The sequence below is a fragment of the Cyprinodon variegatus genome, unplaced genomic scaffold (assembly GCF_000732505.1).
Source record: "Cyprinodon variegatus isolate N-32 unplaced genomic scaffold, C_variegatus-1.0 Scaffold30, whole genome shotgun sequence".
Classification (NCBI taxonomy): Eukaryota; Metazoa; Chordata; class Actinopteri; order Cyprinodontiformes; family Cyprinodontidae; genus Cyprinodon; species Cyprinodon variegatus.
In genome coordinates, this window is record NW_015150483.1 from 165,551 (window position 1) to 180,646 (window position 15,096).

At 37.2% G+C, this 15,096-nt stretch overlaps 1 protein-coding gene across 1 annotated transcript in view; it reads right to left on the reverse strand.

Annotated features, from left to right (window-relative positions):
* The window catches only part of faf1 (Fas (TNFRSF6) associated factor 1), a 74,496-nt gene extending 60,397 nt beyond the window's left edge, over positions 1 to 14,099 (reverse strand). Inside the window, exons 1-6 of the mRNA XM_015399122.1 lie at positions 13,833 to 14,099; positions 11,869 to 11,937; positions 8,627 to 8,673; positions 6,559 to 6,824; positions 6,105 to 6,196; positions 5,809 to 5,900 (exon numbers count right to left, since the gene is read on the reverse strand). Coding sequence (XP_015254608.1) covers positions 5,809 to 5,900; positions 6,105 to 6,196; positions 6,559 to 6,824; positions 8,627 to 8,673; positions 11,869 to 11,937; positions 13,833 to 13,892 — 626 coding nt within the window. The 5' untranslated portion in view covers positions 13,893 to 14,099. The remainder of the gene's footprint in view (positions 1 to 5,808; positions 5,901 to 6,104; positions 6,197 to 6,558; positions 6,825 to 8,626; positions 8,674 to 11,868; positions 11,938 to 13,832) is intronic.
* Between the last annotated feature and the right edge of the window lie 997 nt (positions 14,100 to 15,096).

A 15,096-nucleotide genomic window follows, 5' to 3' on the forward strand; every position in this document is an offset into this window, starting at 1 on the left:
AGGCTAGTCTTTCCTGCAATATGTTGGGAAAACCTTGCGGATCATTTAGGCTGAAGAGGATGGAGAAACTTTCGGTAGATAACAACAAGGCAAATTGTTTTACAGTATAGTTGCTCTTTTTTACCCCTTTAGCTTCCTCAGCTTTCCTGTCATGGACAGAAATGTGATTTTCAAAACTGTGAGGCTAAAGACAAAGGATCTCAATAATTTTGAAAACACACAGCTCTAGTAGAACCCTTACTCTAAATACTGAAAAACTGCTAGAAAGGTTCAATTATTTTGTCCTTGTTTCAAAAGGAATAAACAATCTTGCTTCACAGCAATTATTTTCTCTCACACACAGGACAACATCTCCTCACCAAAGTAACTGACAACAAATTTGCTTTGCTTAGGGGTTAGGGTCACATGACAGGAACACTAGAAATAAATATTTGAAATTCTCTTCTTACACCTTTTGATAATATCTCACAGTCATGTCCATCTTTAATATATATCATTAGACTAAGGTTTCCTGTCACAAAAACTCATCAATGCTTCTGTAGTTTGAAGCCTTACAGCTCTTGCTTTGGGGGCCTTTTCCCACTGATGCTCCGAGACAGGCCCCTGAAGCAGTCTAGGGTTAAAATACGGATGTCTTGGTGTTTGCCTCCGCCAAGAAAGATCTTTTTCCTCACTCAACACACACATTCAGTGACATCTAGGTCAGCCTGCAACATCTCAGGAGGCACCTGACGTGGGCATAAGGGTGAGGGAGGAAAATGTCATTTAACTTTATGGACAGCAAAAACGGAGCATTGTAAGGGGGGGAAGAGCAGGCTAACAGATTGGTTTCATTCTGAGGTAAGCCTGCCATCTCAGCTGCGGGTCCCTCTGGCACAAAGCAGACTCCAGACCTTATTAAAGAAGTATTGCCAGACACAGAGATGCTCATGCATTCACAAAATGTGAAAAAACACTAGCACACTCACATGTATGTAATAGGCAGGCCCTCATGAAAATTTCACTGAAATAAGCAAATTATTATAATTTGTGCTTTTACTTCTCAGATCTCCTGAAAAAAAAAAAAACACAGAGGAAGAATATGAGAGAACTCGCCATGCCTTCACAGAGGGGATCAAGAAGCACACGTATTGTCTTCTTACCTCCGCCACATTTTGCATCCGCAACAAAGCAGAAAAATGTGAAACCATTCAGGCTCTGCTCTACTCTGGTCTGCCATCATGTCAAAAAAAATATAGAAAATGCTGATGGTTGGATCATTTCCATCAAGCTTGATAAGCTCTCCCTCTAAAATGTAATGTGTCTGCAGTTAGAGCTCACTTAGCCGAGTGAAAGAGCTAAACCAATAAAAAAAAGAAACAAAAACACACAAACATAAAACCTAATGAGTACTCCTGCAATTTCAAATTTCTTTGAGAGTTCAAATTAAAATAACCTTTCATTGGCAAACACGCCTGCTGCGAGCTGGAGCGAAGAATAAACACGAAAGGAAACAGGCTCCATTGAAATATTCATCAGGCCTTCATCATTAATGCAGGAGATTAGCTCCTCCTCAACACTCTCTTGTATTCACAGGGAGTCATCGGCGTGGCCGTCCTCAGACCAGAGCTCTCACACTGCAGTGCTAACTGCACATCGCTAACTAAATAACTACCTGAGGAGGATTGGTGCTCAGAGGAAAATCTCCCAAAGCCTCTAGATTTATTTCTAATCAAACAAGACGAGCAAGGAAAGTTTGCTCAGGGCGACCGTAATGACAGTGCAGCTCTGCATAATCGCTCGATTCAGTTTTGGTGTGTGCAGTGGGAGGCAGCCTCTACAAAGTAATCGCCATAGAAACGATTCATGGGACATTTGGGTTGTCACTCTGCAACAATTTTAAGTACATCAAATCCATGAAAACTATATTTGAGAGATTTTTATTTACATTAAGAATGTGGATGTAAAGCATTTTATGCAATAAAACATTTCTACTCTTGTAGAATTGAGTAAAATATAAAAATACATTTTAGGAAACAGGTTTCATTTTGTGTTAGATTAAATATTTTATGTGATACCATAGTAGCTGATATACAAAAAGAAGCTTTTACTTTGTGTTGTCAACTCCAATACATACATAATGCATTTATTTTATTAATAACTTCAGTGCAATGTAGCTATTCTACTACAGAGATATATTTATTGTGAAGAGTGACGTCTGAATGTGTTTTCATTACCAACATTGACCTATTTAGCTGCATTTCAATCAAGTGCAAAAAAGTACAAATAAATGCATGAGTTTAAAAAAAAGTAAATAAGAAAAAATTTATTAGAAAAGGTGACACTGTACAAGACTGCACAAATCAACTTACCGGTAACCATTTATAAATAAAATTTAAGTTACATTATAATTGTGGAAAATAATCTGCTGCAATGGAAACATATGCATCTTGTGCTGTGGTGTTTTGATGTGTCAGAAATAATTACGCTTTTAACTAAGTCCATTTGCAAAGTCTATTTATAAGAAAACACATTTTTTAGAAGACTTCAAAAGACAAGTAAGTAGTAAGTCTTAACTGGGAAAAAGTTTCATACATACTGTTCCATTGTTTACAGCCTAACGGGAAGCTACATAAAGCGCTAACGTTTTCTGCAATAGTTTTGACCAGAGACCTGCCCCCCCACCCCACACACACACCTGTTGCTGCACACTGCCACTCAGCTGAAAGACAGCAGACTGCTACACTATAAGCTAACTAAAGACTGGCCTGACTAAATAACCAGCTAATCTTAACCTAGTACTCTCCTACCATAACTTTATGAAGAGCTAAACAACAAAAAGGTGAAATGTTCTGCATGATCAACTTGAAAACTACCTTTTTGCTGAAGTCTATGTATCAGAATAAACATATTTATAGATAACATTGTTATAACTGTAATATTTAGTATTCAGAATTATGTTAGACGCAATAGGTATAACTGTGGCTTTAAGGTCCTAACAAGTTAATTTTATAAATGATTCTCATTTGGAATCTCTGTGTAAGTTTGAGGATATTTTAAGTTATCAGACTGATGTATCCCCCCATACTTTCCTTTAACTGAGCTAATAATGGCAGCTGTAAAAGCAAGTGGAGTAACCACAAGTAAAATCAAGATAATGTTGATTATTTTAACTCATTCAAATGTAGAGTTAAGGTTGTGCCAATAATGTGCTCCCCGTCTAGCTAAGCTGACGGCCCGTATTTACTGCGACAAATTTACGGAGACTAAAAACTAATTGCCAGCATACTGTGGATATATGGTGTGAAAACAGTGTATTTTTATTTCCAGCTAACAGCTTGTTGGGTCTCCCTCCAGGGGGGCTGCTTCACTCATTTTTTCTGTGATCTGTCACCTATCCTCTCCCCGTATGACAGAAGGGTCAACACACACACTCATACGTTCACACACACAAATGCATGTACATACACAACGGGAGCCAATAGAGGCCTCTCAGCTCCAACTGTCCGCAGCTAAAATAGCTATTGCAAAATAATGAGCTCCTGTCACCCAAAATGATATCGATAACACTGGCAACGGCGCTGCTAAAAAGACGCAGCAGTTAGAGAGGGGGTGAGAAGATGAGGAGAGCGAAGGGGAGGGAAAACCGGGAAGATGAGGGCCATTAGCTGCCAACACAATATAACTACCACTTAGCCCAACTAACAAGCAAAGAGGCAAACTGCCAAATGACCTACATTAGGGTCTGCTGACGTGGGTGCTTATTTGGGTAAAAACTGAGGAAGATTTTTTTTTTCTTTAAGTACTGTTAAACTATGAACACTTTGCAGGCTCTGCCAAAAACAGGACAGTGTCAGATGATTCTTACTGAGGTACTTATTTAGCAAAATTATTTTAAGGTAAAGAAAAAAAATGGATTAAAAATATTGGATTCAATTCAATGAATATCTTTAAAGTTCTATATTCTAAGCATAGAAATAATAATCATTTCCTTATTGCGATTTGATCTCAGAGGTTCTGAGTTCAAGTCCCACACACTCCCACAGACTGCCACTCTGGGTCCCTGAGCAAGACCCTTAGCCCTCCTCTTGCCCTCAAATATGCTAACAATTTTTAACCATGGGGTCACTTTGACCCCAGTGATATTATGGTCCAAAAAATGATTTACAGAATGTTGTTGACCATGTTTTTGTCACATGCACTTTATTTGTTACATAAATATAAATAAATATACAAATATATATAAATAACCCCTTGAAAATCAGTGAGTTGAACTGTCCCCTAGTGCCACTATCAGGCCAAACCTTTATATTAGAAGGTATCTTTGTCTTGAATTTTTCATGCTAACCTTTTCAAATTCCCTTCTCAACATTAATGACCACAAGTCTGGTTTTGGTGATGTTGGTAGGACCTTTAGAGTCGCACCACCATCAGAAAAACTTTCAGGTTTAGAGCAAATTCATGAGTCTCGCAGAATGACCACACTGACTATTGTTGGTGACTCCCCCTTTCCTCTCATAACATTTTTAAGAACATATTTTTATTTACTTATTTTTATTCATTTTTTCCCAATATATCTGTGGCTAGTTACTGCAAGATCTCCCTCACCCCTCCTCTTTTGTTACCCGGGCTTGAGTGACCATGATCATTCATGGTCACTCAAGTCTATGTACACTTATAGACCACTTTTACTAATCCATCATTAGTTTAAAAACACATCTTGATCCATCAACTATATAAGTATCTGCCTGCCATTTATGATTAAATTACTGCTGTGAATTAAAGCCCCTATTGTCTCAACATTTAGACAGAAAGGCTGCAAAAAAAAGCATTACTAAAATACTATGAGGTCATATACTGATAAAGGCGCAGCTTAGCACTAAAAAAAAAGATTATACATCATATGTTATCACTGACTTTTTAGGAAAAACTGTGTATGTCTGTGATTCTGAAGAAGCAGAGACCAAAAATTTGTGTGGATGATACACAAAACTTCCCCAGCACTAGATATAAGGCTACATTCAACAAGAAACACTGTTGTGTTGAAATAAAATACATAAGAAGTGGATGAAGGATTTTTTACATAACAAACGCGGACTTTGGTAGCTGGCGCTCCTTTCGAAATGTCACATTGGATGTGAGGAAATGAATAGGCAAAGCCAGGTCAAATGTAGCCTGATAAATCCATAAGATTTTTGTTGGTTGGTTGGTTTATAAATTGGCATATTGCTCCACCTGGAGTTCACCAGTAAGTACTGCACTCAAAATAATGTATACCTGGACAAAATGATTAGTCCCCCTTGTTTAATAAAAGAAAACCCTACAATGGTCAGGCTAATGTTGAGTAAGTGGAATTTCATAAGTGATAGTAAATATGCTTTATAAATAAAGGCAGTATGGTGTGTATGAGCACAGTGACTACTTGTAGCCCTATATATCCAACCAATAACTGATTACAAGATTGCAGACGGATGTTTATTAGTGGACACTACTTGATTTAACTTGTGCCTTTGGTCACATTATATTCATTCTTTTCTAGGAGTATAATTATTTTGGTCAGGCCTTTTACATTAGTTTATTCTTTTTTTATCATTATTTTAAAGCAATATCTAATTTTCATTTGTTTGTTTTCATAGAAAATTATTTGTTTTGTTTGATTCAAACTATTTTTGTGCCCATTGAGTTTTTTTTCCTTCATCAAATGAGGGGCAACGACAATTTATTTTGCATATGATCTTAATTGTGAAACAGGATTTAATGAATTATTATGATTTCTTATGAAAGTAAAAGAAGAAGGCGAGTTGTGAAGAGAATTGTAGTGAATATTACCTGTTTTTGCTGGTGCTGGCAGTAGGGGCAATGTCGGGGGTCAGGACATACAGGCTGTTGTTCTTGGGAAGGTGTAAACTTCTCAGCACCGTCTGATTACACACAGAGACAATAACCAATACACACTCATTAAATATTTCTTCTTTCCTTTACTGGAAATGTAATGTTGGAATTAGTAATCTAATCTGGAATGCTTTCCATTAACATTAATTTAACAATAAATTGTTAAAACCAAAAATGTGGGTAATTCATTTTCAAAACAAACAAAAACAAAAACAAAAAAAACAGGAACTCACGCTATCTGAGACGTCTCCACTCTTCCATCCTTTCAGATGCATTTTGGATGCTGGAATGCCAAGTTCTGTCTGGAGGATTCCCTTAATATCTCCTGTGAGTTTTATGAGGTTAAGGGACGATCAGTGACATAAAACAGGAATATTCTCACAAGCTTTTGCACTGTTGAATTTACAGTTTATGCCTCGATTAAAAAATACAAACCAAACGACTAAGCACTTTTTTTAGCCCATGTCTACTGGCCCTGAGCATAAATGACAAAAAGTCAGTCAGTCTAAAATTCAAATGGCAGTTAGGACCTCAAAATAAAGCCAAAAGTAAAACGATGAAATCCGTATTGGTTCTAGCGGGATGTGCCTGACATAGACAGACCTAATTGGTGCGACTCTACCAAACACTATAATTTCTTAGAGGAAACTCTTATCATAAATGAGGGGTGATGTTTGTGGTGCTCACCAACTGTGCTGCTCTCCTCAAGCATGAGCTCAACTGATCTTTCCCTGTAATCCACCTTGAAGTTTATCATGCGTGGCTGGCGCTCTACAATGTGTCGGGAAGAAGGGCTGATGGGGCAAAACGCTGAAGCTGAGGACGATGGAGGAGAGGAGGAGGAAGAGGATGAAGAAGGGGCTGGACCTTCACTTGTTGTTGCCGCTTCTGCTGCTTCTGATCGGCTGGGGGGTCCATACATGGTGGCCTGACTTGCCTCGCTGGTAAAGTCACTGCACAGAGATAAAGGCAGTTGCTTAAAGAACTGACCACAAAGACCAGAAATTGAAATTCCAGTTTTTGTAAAGATCTTTTTTAAAGGGAAAAAAAGTCCTAAGGTCCCAGCAGTAATATAAATAACAGAAAATCTTTTACTTTATCCCAAAAGGATTTTTATGCTGATGTACATGCTGCATCAGCAGCCTTCTCATAACAGCACCAGCCTTTCAGTAAATGTGTTGGCCCGCCCCAGTCACAGTCAGTCTCTATTCTAAGCGATCTGTGTCCTCACAAGAGAGCTGCCAATTTCTCATGGCCTGACGAACCAAACTGCACTGGGCTGCATGCACTGTCGACAAAAAAATAACAGTTTAACAGAAATGTCTCCTGATTAAAAGGATTTAAAAGATTGAATGGCAGAAGTATCAAAAGAAGAGTTCAAATATTCTAAAAAAGGAAATGCTTTACACCCCTGTTTTTGGCTGAGAGCGTTCGTTGTATTTGAATGTGGAAGCAGAGCATACGCATCTCAGCTTCTCCCAGACACCATATTCCACCGGGAGCCTTTTTAGAGCGAAGAGACTCTGCACAGTTAGACACTGATCGCGTCAGGATTGCATCGTCGCGCTAAAGTAGTGTACTTGTAGGCTTTAAATAGAACAATAAACCAGTAAAGTGTTTGTTTCACTAGTTCTACCAGTGTCTTGCATGCCAGCTCTTAATTTAATCACCATATGTTATGTTTTTTTTTTTTTCCTTTTGTTTTTGAATTCAAATATTCAGTTTTTCCATTTATACTTTTGTCTAATGATCACCTTTATTAGGGCTTTTAATTAACTGCATAAACATTATTTGTTATTATATAACGGTCCAGGAAATGAGGCCAGAAGTCTGCACATGTGATTCCTGCCTGAGCGATCCACTCTGCTTCAGATTGACGTGGATTTGAAGCAGCAAGCAGCAAAACGACCAGTCTTATTATGAGCTATGTTAACCTCCAATACAAGAGCAAACAGAAATGTGTTAGCGTTAGCTTGCACCCTGATCACGTGGGCGTATGGACTTTAGTAGGCTTCAAGGGCAAAACTTGTATGAATAAGCATAAATATCCCTTTTCATCCTTTTTTTCTCATGTTTCTGTTTTGATGTTTTGTTTACAATGGCCAAGTTAGCAGAAGTTACTGGGTTGGCTTCATCCTGAAATTTCCCAGAGCTCTTTACCGTCTGTTGCCAGACTTTTCTTGTTTGACTTGTGCATCCCTAGACACGTGACATCCAGCCAAACGTCCTTCTTAGTTTAGCCACACAGCCTGGGTAATCACAGCCACACTGCACCATGGCTAATGTAAGAGTATGCATTGATTTTAATGAATATAGTTTAGTGCAGTCTCAGCACTGTATTCAGTCTGAGCCCAGCATGTGTTTCACATGTTTAGAAAAAGTTAATGAATCTTTTTCAATTTTTAAGTAAATGTGTACCTTTGAATAATTATTTCTTCTCATATTGATCATATTAAAGCACTGATTAATCATACAAATCAAGGTCTAATTTTGAATATTTTAAAATTCAATTTTTAAGTTTTAATTAGCTTTAAGCAATAATCCTTACAATTAACATTATAGTTCAGTAGAATGAAATTGTATTTAATGAATTTATGGAATATCAGAGTTTAACTTTATGTTAAATAAATTAAAATTGATACATTTCTAAAATAAAAGTATTTTTTTATTATTGTGGATGAAATTCTATATATTTATGCCAATAACCAAACAATATTATCTGATTTACAGTCAATGAGAGTCAAGCAGCCATTACCTTTGTAAGATCCCATTCTCCTGTGGTATCACCCCATTGATGGCTGCCTGTAAAAAAGCAGAAACACGTTTTTTAACAATACATTCCTATCAATGTGTTCATGTACAGCACAAATCACTAAGAGACTTGCTGGTTAAACAGGCTGTGTAATACAAAAAGTTCAATCTAGGTTATCTCAAGCAATAAAGCAATTCACAACAAAGAGAGAAACGGGCCACAATAAAAAGAGCTTATTTCACAGAGACACTGACATGAAAAAGGACACTTAGAGTTGCTGACTTAAATTTTCATTTAAACACACCAACGATGACAGAATGTGCCCGCTGGAGTATTCAAAGAACTGAAAAGACAGATATAACCCCTTTTAGCTCTACAGGTGAACTTTTGTTTTCAGTGAACAATTGGTTCACTAGAACGGTCACCAGTCTATGCAAAACAACAGGGAAAAACAATGTCAGCTAGGTTGTTCTAGTTTAACAGTAAAGCCTCAATAGTTTTACTAAAGTAGGGGCAGAATGGAGGGTAAAATGGAAAAGATACAAGGAGAAGGTCAGGAGAAAGAACAGTAAGAAGGAAGGAGGTCTGGCGAGTTTAACAGAAGAAAGGAAGGAGGGAGGATAGAAGGAAGCAGACAGCAAAGGAAGGAGGAAGGGAAGCACGGAAGGAATGCAGGAAGTTTTATTATTTATCTGGAATAAACTAGATCTACAGACATTTTTTTTATTTCCTCCACTTGTATCAGTGTTCTATGCTGATCAAAAGTGAGACAATCCAAACACTGACTCTAGAGGGGGTAAAGCTCACTCAATGAGTCTCCAAAATCCATCTCTAGTTTGTTTTTCCTTCCTTTTTCTAAGCCAAGTTCATAATTTAGAGCAGAAAGCACAATCAAATGTGTTCAAATAGTGAAAAGGAGATTTCTTGTTAATGAGAATATTTTTATATATAAAAAAAAAAAAAAACATGCTGAGAGAAAGGCCAGAGATTTTTTTTACTGGTAGTGAACTAAACCTAGCACTAAAATGGAACATAGAAAACAGGATTGTTTTAACAATACAACTGTATACTATAAACACTATAAAGACATTAAGTTGATTATGTGGACATAGAAATGCAATCAAACTTCATTCAGAGTTGTAACATAGAATGGCTTAGTAAACTGATTAATAGTCACGAGGAGGGACTAAATATAAAATCCAAACCAAGGTTTAAAAATTTAACTCAAAAGTTTAACTCAGTTCTGTAGGAGAACACTGTTAAAGGTTGGGAATATCTTGTTAACTCTACATAAAAATATACTTCATTTAAACATTTCTTTAAAATAAAAATGGTCTCTGACATTGACTGCTTAATTCTCCTGAAGAAAACCAGTAAGGATCCTGCAGGCGGCCAATTAACTGCTCCGTACAAGCAGCAGTAATCAGTCATACACAGTCCATCATTACAGACGTCCTACTGAGAGATCAGAAGCCCAGACACAGATTTCTAAAAATGCATCCCATCTTAAAAGCTATAGGTCTATTTTTTTTTTACTTACCGCTTTCCTTATCAGGTCTTATCTTCAGAATAGATTAATGGATCAAATTGATTAGTCAAGTATAACCAACAACCGTAACGTTGCACCAGAGACTATTATTTAAACTTGATTTCCCATCCTTCTCCACACTGATATAAACCTGCATACAGGACTGAACACCAAGCTTTGGGACTTTAGCACCACCTTGATGATACAATACTAAATAAAGCATGCAAATGGCCATACGGCCATTTTAGCTCCAATTGCATGTTTGATATGAGGGCTATTGTCCTTGTTTATTAAGAGATTGATAGCAGCAACTGTGCTTTTAATAAAAACAACTCAGACTTAAATGTAAAAGGTACAGTAGTGTTTATGTGTTCTAACCCAAGTAAAAAGAGTAGACACCTTAGTTTTTGTTTCAGTTTTGAAGAGTAAACGTTTACTGTGACATGTGACTAAAACAGATAAGCAGGAGGACCTAATCAGGCTGCAGCAGCTGTTATAGCTAGAGAACGCAAGTTATACCAGGGACTCATCCCTCCTCCAAACAAAATGTAAAAATCGGAGGGTAGCTGAAGAGGAGAAAAAAGAAAAAAAAAAAAGTCAAAAAAAGTCTCTTGACAGCTTAGCTTATCTCCCACTGTCCAAAACTTGACATCGCACATAGGAGTGCTTATTTCATTTTTAATTTAGTTTTTAGTTTTCTTTTTTAAACAGAAAACAACACCCACTGCAGAGAAAGTGCAAGTCATCAGATCCACAGCAGCAGGAAGTCCATTCCCACTGTCTGCGCTGCTGCTGAGTTCCTGCCAGCATGCATCTAATTATAGACTGACCCTTCCAGACAGGACATCACTTTAAAGGGCTCATCATGAATTAATGTAAACCCGACTGGACCCAGTCTTTCTAAAAACTACATTCCCTCCCTTAAACCAATGAGGACTTAAACATTTTCATAACTGCCTGCTAAGCTGAAGGTCGCATGGAAGAAAACTGCCTGCCACCGGATGATAACAGCTCTCCTGAAACTTGAACAGATTATTTCACATCTGAAAAGACTTAGGTGCACTTTTTTGGTCCGGACCAAAAGCAGACCTTTTTTTTTTTGGTCCGGGGCTGTATTCAAATTGCAGTTTTCTCCAAATAGACTATAAGTCAAAACACAGCCACACTTGTGCTGATCGCTGCTCCCATTGGTCAGAAATGTCTACGGCAGGACGGTGGACAGAACTGGAAATAGATGTAGACTACAATGGGACTTCTGCACGCAACATCTTTTTTGCATATTTATTTTGTCATTACAGCTGCAAACTCACTACGAATGTCTAAAGAAGCTCGTTCAATGTAGAATTCAAGAATTTTATCGTTCAAAATAGTGGGAAAATGGGAGATCCACCACTTGCTGATACCAGTGTTGCTAAGCAACAGACAGCAGAACAGGTTTGATTTGATCTGATGTTTCCTACTATGCTTGCTTGTTGAAATTTAAGAGAAGTATGCTTCCTGCATTTGGGTTAGACAGAGGATGGTTTGAAGCGAACTGCACCAGAGTCCATTTGGAAGCTGATCGAGACCACCTTAAAAAGTTGTTCTCAGTCCAGTTGTTTGGCGTGGACCGAGGGGGGAAACAAACACTGGTCCAATTAAAGAAGACCAAATGAGGCAGGTGTGAATACACCCTGAATGTCCAAGAGTAAAGCCTTACCAAGGATATTAAACTTACCACTAAGTCCCAGTTATTAAGCTCTAACAGGGTGATTGCCTCCGCGATGTTGTCAATTCCAGTACAAGCCTGTGAGACGAAAGAAAAACAGAAAGTACATGTGACAATGTAGTTACTGTTATACGAAGCATGCAAAATTTAGATCTGCTGTAACATCTCTCTCTTACATCACAAAAGATGCCACATTAGAGAAGCTTAAAAATAGTAAAAATAGGCCTGGAAATAGCTCTTCAGCACAGGAAAAGTTAAACAAGTGTCAATGCTTAATATCAAAGTTTTCTAACACCAAAGGTTCAAGAGGTTTAACTGGTGACGTTCGCAAAAATCCAGCCAGCGTTCTTACTTTTCTATTTCTATTTAACAAAAATCCATGAAATACTCAAGTTTAGATGTTTTGGATGAATGCAAGAGAAAACAAACACTGATTATGTATAAACATCTACCTAGTGCCTCTATTAAACACCAATGGAAATGTTATTTCAAAGCTTTTTCCGTTCTTTTGAATATTTTGGGAAATGATTTTGACTTTTTTGTTTTACTATTATGTGTATTCTGATTTTGATTTATTTATTTTGAGGCCTAATCAACACAAGTTCACAACAAGCAAGTTAGAGTTCGCCAAGTAAAGAGAAATCCCGCTCACAGCAGCAGAATAGTAAATTTACATAGTCTAATGATAAAAACAATAAGGAAATATGGCGCAGAAATGCATTTCTCATGAGAGACTCTCCACAACCCCAGAGCACATCTCAATATGTAACCAGGCATGTTACCCTGCCTGTAGCTCAAAGCTCAAAGTAGTGCCGCACACTTTCATATCTATTTGTGCAGTTTAACGTAACTATAGTATTATAGAGTGTTATTTTGATGTTGATTTCTTTGTGTAATGGATGTGGGGAACTGTTCAATAACGTTCAATTGGTCTAATAACATAATTATGTCCTTGTGGTTTGCTTAAAATAATTTTGGACATAAACACAGTGACTCGGGTTCCTACCAGATGACCCAATCTATGTTGTTATAGTGTCATTGTGAAGTTCAATTACTAGCACATTCACCTGAAAACTGATGATGTCTGTGTGTTACAGAGCCTGGTTGCATGCATTGAAGTGTATATCACAATAAAGTAGTGAATATTAATATATTTACTTTTTTATTGTATCTTAAATAGTTCTACAGGCTCATAGGTCTTTTAAGCAAAAAAATTTCAAAATAACTGGTATTAGCATCGACCTTAAAAAAAAAAAGACAAAACTATACTGGCCAATTTTTAGTTGCAACTTTACTCAATTTCCAGTACTGACAGTTGTTTTGTTTTTAACATCACTATATAAGGTGAACATCTATTCAATCAGGAAGCATTGATCCAAGAGGGGAAACATTTATTGGCTAACTTTATGGTTCTTTTAAAAAGATGATTTGGAGTCCCATTTTCCTCCGTGCCTTAATATTTTCAAAAACATCAGTCAAGCCACTTTGAACTCAGTCCTTCACCTGTCACTTGTAGGCAGAGGATCACAGATTAGAATTGTTGAGAAGAATAAAACTAGTAGATTTAGAAACAAGTTAATAGCAATCGGAGATGGAGTTGACTGGAGATAGAATTACAGGATGGGTAAGTATTACAAGCTGGAACGACAAGGGGTAATGTGTAAACATGATTAGTTTTATTGAGTGCAGAAGCTGAATTTTAGTTAAACTGTCACTGAATAATAATAGTATATCATACAGGGCCCAGCAGTTTCGACAGACTGTAATGTAAACACAGAGCTTTCGGTTTGTGTGTTCAGAGTCCGTTGCCAAGCTGTCAGTTAGTTAGCTCTGTGTGCTAACTCTAAGATATTTTCTGTTTCCAACGGGCAGAGTTATACTTTCTGATGACATCAACATAATTTGTTTTAACATTGACAGACAGAGCACCACTAACTGTACACTATGCCGGAGAAAAACAAGCAGAGACCCACCTGAAAGTCGGCCAGGATCATTTCTCGATCCATGTTGCTGTCGCCGCTGTCGGAGGCCATAGCAATGACTGGCTAAAAGTGGGACACTGGGTACAGATAAAACTGAGTACTTCGGGACGGCTGAGTGACTGGTGTTAGTTAACTATAGATATTAAAGTAAATGTTGAGTTAACGACCCAAAAACCACTAAAGTTGTGTAAAGTTACGTTACAATGCCCCGTTATCTCAAATCATTATCGTCAGCTAGCCCATCGCTTTACCGCTAACGTAAAGTGACTCCGGCTGCCGTAAAACGTTCCAGAGAAGACTCGGGAGAAAAATGCCGTCTCTTTTCAGGGATTCGTCTCATGTTAGAAGTTAAAGGAGTAGGTTCTTATACTTTGCAACAGCGTTAAACGCTCTACCATTTCTTGAACAACTTTAATATATAAATACACTTTTAATATTTAACAATTATGTTAAACACCGATTCAAAAATGCTACCAATAGTATGATCCTGGTTCTTGATGACAAGTGATAGGAACATTGTCATAAATTGTATGACTGAGGGACTTTAATATAGACTATTTACTAGCTTTTTGTAATTACAAAAAAATAATGTGTAAAGTTGTGTTGTATCGGTATGACTCATGTGTTATTAGAAGTACAATCAAGCAATTTTCGGATAAAGCGAAACAGTTCTTTGTGTTCACTCGAACGAATCGACCCAATGAGTTGGCTCAGTAAGAATTCAAACAGGAAACATATAATCACAGTGGGGGCTCCTCAAAAAAAATCCTGTTGGCTGTTTTTCAAGCTTGTCATTAATGGTCAAGAGTTTGTATTTTTTCCTTCTGGTTTATTTTTAAAACCAAATATTTTAATGTATTTTACATAATTGGGTGACACACTCACATAGAGTGTATAGTGGATATTATAATGTGGAAGAAAAGTATGTATGTTGTTTTGTGTGTGTGTGTGTGTTGTGTTTGTGTGTGTGTGTGTGTGTTTTTTTTTTTTTTATCAGTCTGCACTAGAGCTGCAATTCATTTATGTTATCTTAAGCCTGAAATGGTACTTAATCAATGGAGAACATTTAATTTAATATATTTTTTTTTAATCTTACGCCTTTTTTTAAATTAGCTCATTCATATATTACAGACAGATTGGTTAAAACGTTTTCAGTCTAGGGACACCCAGAAAATGGGATCAAGTCATTGACTTCAGCATTAATCCCTTCCTGGATGAGCACGTAGCAACAGTTGTGAGAAAAACCCCATTTAAC